Source organism: Papilio machaon, chromosome 10, assembly GCF_912999745.1.
Source record: "Papilio machaon chromosome 10, ilPapMach1.1, whole genome shotgun sequence".
Lineage (NCBI taxonomy): Eukaryota > Metazoa > Arthropoda > Insecta > Lepidoptera > Papilionidae > Papilio > Papilio machaon.
Genome location: NC_059995.1, coordinates 1,200,653 through 1,208,227, shown reverse-complemented (window position 1 = coordinate 1,208,227; position 7,575 = coordinate 1,200,653). Strand labels below are relative to the sequence as shown.

General features: G+C 35.1%; 1 protein-coding gene across 1 annotated transcript; it reads left to right on the top strand.

Moving 5' to 3' along the window:
- The first annotated feature begins 296 nt into the window (after window positions 1–296).
- Window positions 297–1,683, top strand: LOC123721309. Its single transcript, XM_045679743.1, has one exon. The coding sequence runs from the start codon at window positions 348–350 to the stop codon at window positions 1,578–1,580; it is 1,233 nt and encodes a 410-aa protein (XP_045535699.1). The 5' UTR covers window positions 297–347; the 3' UTR covers window positions 1,581–1,683.
- Window positions 1,684–7,575: the final 5,892 nt, after the last annotated feature.

The following is a 7,575-nucleotide window of genomic DNA, read 5'->3' as shown; positions in this document are numbered from 1 at the left end:
CGTTTCCTAAATCAAATAAATTTGTCTTTTTCGAGTAAAACCTAGTGGTGTCAACATGGGATTAGCAGTCGGTTGGTGAGTACAACTTTTTGCCTTCCTTAACATCCTATTCCATGTATATTCTTGAAGTTAAAATCCTTCGTTAGAAATTTAAGTCTATTAGATTGTGCTATTTGAGATAAGACTTTTCTCGGTAGCGCGTTATCTGGTTTTTAGCCATAACAACTCCACATCGTTGTATGGTATTGTAGCATTAAGTTATAACATTATTTCATGTGTGATTATTTTATATTTAATTTGTGTATTTCTAGTTTATAATTGTGTAATTAATTTTAAGTGTTTTAAAAATGGAAGTTCAAATAAAGCCCGTTCCCGAGACAATGTTAAAAATCATCCCTATTTTTGAAGGAGATAATAGACATTTAAATTTATACATAAGAAAATGTGAATATGTAATCGAAAGATATCGCGGTAATGACGAACAAAATTTATATGTATACCACGTTGTTACTAGCCGTTTGTCAGGTAATGCAGCCGCGTTATTATCTGAAAGAGACGATATAGTGACATGGTCACAACTAAAAGATTTACTAGAGCAACACTTTGGTGATCCTAGAAGTGAAGAATGTATAAATATCGAACTTGAGAGTTTAAAAATTAATCCCGGAGAAACTTACCTTTCTTTTTGTAATAGGATTCAGACAGTACGATCTAATTTAATTTCAAAAGTAAATACCCATACAAATCAGGAATTAAAAACTGCTAAAATCGCTATTTATAATAATACGGCCTTAAACGTCTTTTTATATAATTTGCCAGAAAATATGGTACGTATAGTGCGTTTAAAATCACCCTCTACACTAGAAGCCGCATTAAGTGTGGTCCTTGAAGAAGTAAATTTCCATGATCAATACACTTTAAGAAATAAAATGTATGGATCTTCATCTAAGCCCGCGCAACATTCGAATCATTTAATGCCATTACATCCACCCATTGGATTACGTTACAAGCCTAACTTGCAACAAATGCCAAGTAGAACGCAACAAATTTTTGGTAACTCCGTTAATCAAAATTCCGGTTTCCGTTTACCTCAACCTGGGTTCCGGCCTCCAATAAAAGGTTTTAGTAATCATCCCCAAGGTCAGCAGTTTGGCTACCGCCCTCAATTACAACAGTTTGGCTACCGCCCTCAGTTACAACAGTTTGGCTACCGCCCTCAGTTACAACAGTTTGGCTATCGTCCTCAGTTAACCCAACAATTCGGTTATAAACCCCCAATAGGACAGACATCCTTTAATAAATCCATGCCCCCACAACAGTTTCAAACAGACGTATCAATGCGTACGGCCCCACTTAATAATAATGCCTTTAAAGTCAACGAACTTACGGAATCAGATTACGTAGACGAAGATTATTATTACGACCCCAATTACTATGAGCAACAGCAATACAATACAGACAACTACGATGAATACCCCATTGAAAATGATACCGACGAAAGTATGAACGACCCTAATCAAGTTAACACTGACCAAAACCACCCTTTCGAGAAACAAGCCTCTCTCCCGAACAACACATAGAGTTAAATTGCGACCCAAGTCTAAAACTCCCATATATATATATACCAGAAATAAATGCAAAAATGATGATAGATACCGGTAGTACAAGATCCTTTCTTAGCCCTTCAAAAGCTTACCAGTACTTTCCTGAATACATTAATTACGAACCCTTTAAAGTAGTAAGTACACACTCCTCAAGTCAACATAACCAGGTCGCACAAATACCCCTTTTTCCAACCTTCCAAAGTAACGACGAACACAAATTCTATCTATATGACGTCGACAAAAGATATGATGGACTCATAGGTAATGATTTGTTAAAGCAACTAGATGCAGTCATTGATTTAAAAAACTTGAAATTACATACTAATACGACATCTATTACTATAATCAACAACAACTTAGATTATGTCTTACAATTACAACCGCGTAGTGAACAGCGAGTTAAGGTCCCTACAGACCAATATTCCGGCCATGCTATACTTGATTATTGTGAATTTCAACACAACGTAAGAATGCCTTCAGCAATAGTAAATTGTACCAATGGATATGCTACTACGGTTATCCAAAATACTTCTAATAAATCAATTACTTTAACATTCTCAAGACCACTAAAAGTGACGACATATGACGACGTACAATGTAATATAAATTTTATGACGGACAACGATAACAAACAGACTGACGACTTATTAGATAAAAACTTACATAACAAACTTAGACTGGAACACACTAATGACGAAGAAAGACACAAGATACAGAACCTTTGTAATGAATATAAAGACATCTTCTATTGTGAAGACATTCCATTATCATTTTCCAGCCAAGTCAAACATGAAATTAGAACGCGTAACGATGATCCTATATATGTGAAACCTTATAGATTAGCTCCTTTCCAAAACCAAGAAATAAATAGACAAGTCGAACAGCTATTACATGACAATGTCATACAGGAATCGCATTCACCGTGGAATGCACCTGTCCATTTAGTGCCTAAAAAGCCTGACGCATCAGGACAACAGAAGTACCGAATGGTGATAGACTTTAGACGATTAAACGAAATAACCATAGACGATAAATATCCCTTGCCCAACATTACAGACTTATTCGATAAATTAGGTAAAAGTACATATTTCAGCACGCTAGATCTCGCTAGCGGTTATCATCAATTAGAGGTTAAGCCAGAGGATAGACAGAAAACAGCCTTCAGCACACAACACGGACATTTTGAGTTTACCCGAATGCCGTTTGGCCTTAAAACAGCTCCTGCAACATTCCAAAGAGCCATGGATAGTGTTCTAAGAGGTCTTCAAGGAATCCATTGCATGATCTATCTTGATGACGTAATTGTATTCTCATCCAGTCTCGATGAACACATTCAAAAGTTACGAACCATTTTTGACAGATTCCGACAGACAAATTTTAAGATTCAACTCGATAAATCCGAATTCTTACGTAAAGAGGTATTGTATCTTGGACATACTATAACTAAAGACGGACTACGACCAAATAACGACAAGATAAAAGCAGTACTTGACTATCCCCTTCCCAAGACTACAACTGAAATTAAAAGTTTCCTAGGTTTGATAGGCTACTATCGACGATTTATCAAAGATTTTTCCAAAATTACTCAACCATTAACCTCGTGTCTCAAAAAGCGAAATAGAATCGTTATAGATCAAAAGTACATTGACGCATTCAACAAGTGTAAAGAACTTTTAACTAACGCCCCACTTTTGCAATATCCAGATTATTCAAAACCATTCATTCTAACAACTGACGCGTCTAACGTCGCCCTAGGCGCAGTATTGTCACAAGGACAGGTAGGCAGTGACAAACCTATTGCGTACGCGAGTCGCACCCTTAGCGACACCGAGTCACGATATAGTACAATAGAAAAAGAGCTATTATCCATTGTATGGGCTGTAAAGCATTTCCGCCCATATCTCTATGGAAGAAAGTTCATAATTTATACTGATCACAGACCCCTTGCTTGGTTAAATTCATTAAAAGATCCTAGTAGTAAACTAACCAGATGGAGACTCCGACTACAAGACTACGACTTTGACATTATATATAAAAACGGAAAACAAAACACAAACGCTGACGCTCTCTCCCGCATAAAACTTAACGCCCTTGACTCTGACGACGACTCTATGAAGGTTAACATAGATCCGAACTATCAAGCTAAAATTTCCGAAATAGTAGAGGAACTCGAAAAACATTGTGCTAAGAAACAAAATCGACATGATTCCTCGACCATAACAATTTCTGATAAAAGTGCCACAATTAGCCCCACTGATAGATCTGAAACACTTTCTGTAGCAAGCACTGTCAAATCTAACAAACATCGTACAAATACACCCTTAGGCTACCCCGTTAGGTCACCTTCGAACTCTAACAATTCACAAACAATTCATTCAGCACCTGATTTAGAGCCTATAGGAATTCCCATATTAAGAGAAGCAATAGATACTAAGCCTAATCAAATTTTAGTTCACTCTTGGTTTAAATCCGAATTTCAAGTTAAAAATTTATCGCATAATCAACAGAAAATCTTAGAAGTTTTTATGCCCATCGGTAATGATGATTTAATTAAACAATTTTTAAAGGAATACATAAAGCCGAAAGTTAAATATTTTATATACTTTGAGGAAGAAGAACATAGACATCAATTTAGCAGAGTAGTTATACAGTTGTTTAAGAAAGATCAGGTTAAATTAATCGAATGTACAGAGCGAGTAATAAGAATAGAGGACGAAGAGGAACAACGTGCGATAATTCTTAAATATCATGAAGGAAAACAATGCCACCGTGGTATTAAGGAAACACTAGTTAGATTACGTAGAACTTACTTTTGGGAGAAAATGCAGGAAACTGTATCAGCCGTTATTAATGCATGTACCCTTTGTAAACGAACGAAATATGATCGCAAACCCTTAAAGCCATTCTTACAATTAACACAAACTCAAGACGCCCCTTTTCAAGAAGTTTTTATCGATATATTTAGTATTGAAAGCAAGTATTATCTCACATTAGTCGATTCATTTAGCAAATTAGGACAAGCGATTGAAATTACAAACAGATCAACTCCTGAAGTAATTAGAGCCCTCATGAAATACTTTGCATTTTACGGTATTCCCAAAAGAATTAGTGCTGATCCAGGAATGGAATTTAACAATATTTTATTAAAAGAATTCCTTAGTTTACACAAAATCGAACTCCACATTAGCACTCCCCGAAATCCTAATTCCATGGGACTTATTGAACGTTTTCATTCAACATTAATTGAAATTTACCGACTTGCGAAATATGAGAGGAAGTGCACCGATGCCGCCTCTGTAATGACGTACTCTATTATCGCTTATAATAACACAATTCACACGACAACCGGCCTTACGCCTTTTGAAGTGACATTCGGTCACACTGATTCAGATAGCCCATTCAATACTCATTTTGAAAAAAGTTACACACAACAACTCGTCCGAGATCATGCTAAACGTACAAAGTTTCTATATAAACATTTAGCGGAAAGCATGTTAGATAAAAAGGAAAAGATTAGAGAAAAGAGAGGAGGAGAAGGCGAAATTCAATTTAATAAAGATGATATCATTTTTGCTAAAGCAGTCAACACCCGGAATAGTAAAGATAAAGCCAAATACACAAAAGCAAAAATCATAGGTCCCGTAGAAAGAAATGTAGTCCCCGTACAAATAGGAGAACGAGAAACGAGAGTTCCTATTAAAAATATAAAACGACCTTCACAGGTGGTGGCTGATGTTGATAGGCGCACCGTCGCTGGCCCTTCATCTGAAATCACTTGAAGGCAATCCTGGAATCTTACCCGTTAAGAAAGGAAGTGCGTATTTACAAAAAGACCATTGGACAATATTAAAAGTTCTAAATTTAGACCAATTATATACCGATCTTATTAATATCGATACAAACTATCAAATATTAGAAAACTTGTTAAATCATAATCGTTCCATACCTCTAGAATTTCTTTCTCTTGAGAAACATGTTCAATATCATCGTTTTATTACATTTGAAAAGTACAGCCAACTTGTTCCTCAGCGTCTGAAAAGAGGCCTAGTTGATCCCTTAGGTTCTTTAATAAAAATTATTACCGGCAACCTTGATCACGAAGACGCTCTCAAGTACGATAAGCTTACCACAGAATTAAATCAAAACCAAATTGTTATCTCTAACAGGCTCACTTTAATCACTAAAATAATAGATGGTTTAATTAATAATACAGACCTAGTTAATACTAATATTAGACAGTTAGAAGAGAGACTTAAAATCTTTGAAACAGAATTGAGAACTCAAAAGAATTGGATATTTGGCACATATTTAATGGGATTACTTAATTTGTTTATCAATAATTATCGTACAATATTCATTAAGTTAAGTGAAATTGAAACAGCCTTAGCTCTAAGCAAATTGTCAGTTTTACATCAAAGTATTGTAAACTCTACTGAATTATTAGGTCATCTACAAGCTATATCTTTGTATGGTAATTTACTGTATACACCTACTGAAATGAATTTAGTAAAAATTGAAGAAACCATTATTGTAAAATCGTATATTAAGAAAAACCAGATAACGTTCATATTGGAAATTCCTCTTATTCATAATGTAACTTATAATTATTATAAAATCTATTCCTTACCCATCTATAATGAAAAAATAAACCTCACTATTACCATATTTCCTAATTACCCCTTCCTCATGGCAAAAGGTACGAAAACTATTCCGATTGTAAAACCTTGTCGCACCCTAGCCGCTGGAGAAGAGTTTCTTTGCACAGACAATGATAGAGCTCTATATGCAGAACCTACATGTTTGGAACAATTAATAACATTCAAAAATATCTCTAACTGTCAACAACGATCTATTTTAATTGAGAACCCAAAGGTACAACAAGTAGATGACGAAAATTGGATCCTGTACAGTCGCACAGAAACCACCGTGTTACAAAATTGCAAAGACGATATTACTAGATTCTCTGTTTTTGGAACATATATGATGACCCTAAATGAACCCTGCGAGATCGTAGTGGACAATATTAAAATTTACCATCACTCCGCCTACTCCATGAATGCCGAGATTGAGCCAATGCCCATAGTGAGCCTGCCACAACTACATAGCGACATCGATACATTATCCGGTGCACATGCACTCGATATAAAGGACGTCAACCTCGACGAGATCAAGTACATGTCACACGCGTTGAAAAACAGTGAATTAGTGCATAGTGTTACAAGTGTTACCAATGTGTACAGCTCTAGCTGGTTTATACTTACTTGTGTTCTAATGTGCATCTTTATAATTTCTGCATTAATAATTTTAAGAAAATATTTGTCAAAATTTGTATGTTTGCAAAATTATCGGAAAAGCCGTAAAAACGACAAATCCGATAATTTCGCTCTTGAGGGGGGAAAAGTTATGTTGGACGCTCGCCCCTCAGCCTTAGATTAGGGCTCTGCACTTAAAGGTGCAGCGTCATAGTTTTAAGAATTAGAGTATAAGATTTACTAACATTAGTTTTAAGAAATTAGATTATAACTTCCTCAATAACTTCCTAAACGATTAGAAGTAAGCAAACCTTTAATATTGTTCGTGCCTTCACATCGGCAGGACGTATTCGCTAGTTTAGATAATATTGTTCGTGCCTTCACATCGGCAGGACGTATTCGCTAGTTTAGATAATATTGTTCTCGCCTTCGCATCGGCAGGACGTATTCGCTAGTTAAGTCCTAATTAAATGTATTTCTTTAATTAGTAGTTTATAAGTCTTAATTAAATGTATTTTTTTAATTAATAGTTTTAATAAATAAAGTTAGTTTTTAAAAACACACTAAGGGCATATAGAAACAAGACTAGCTTGTCCATAGTTAGTTTTCTTGATAAATTTTTTTTATTAGTTTTCGTAAGTACATATATTTAGAAGTAAATTATAAGTTACAAAAAGTTTCTATGTTCCAAATAGAGTCAATAAACTTAACATTATCTA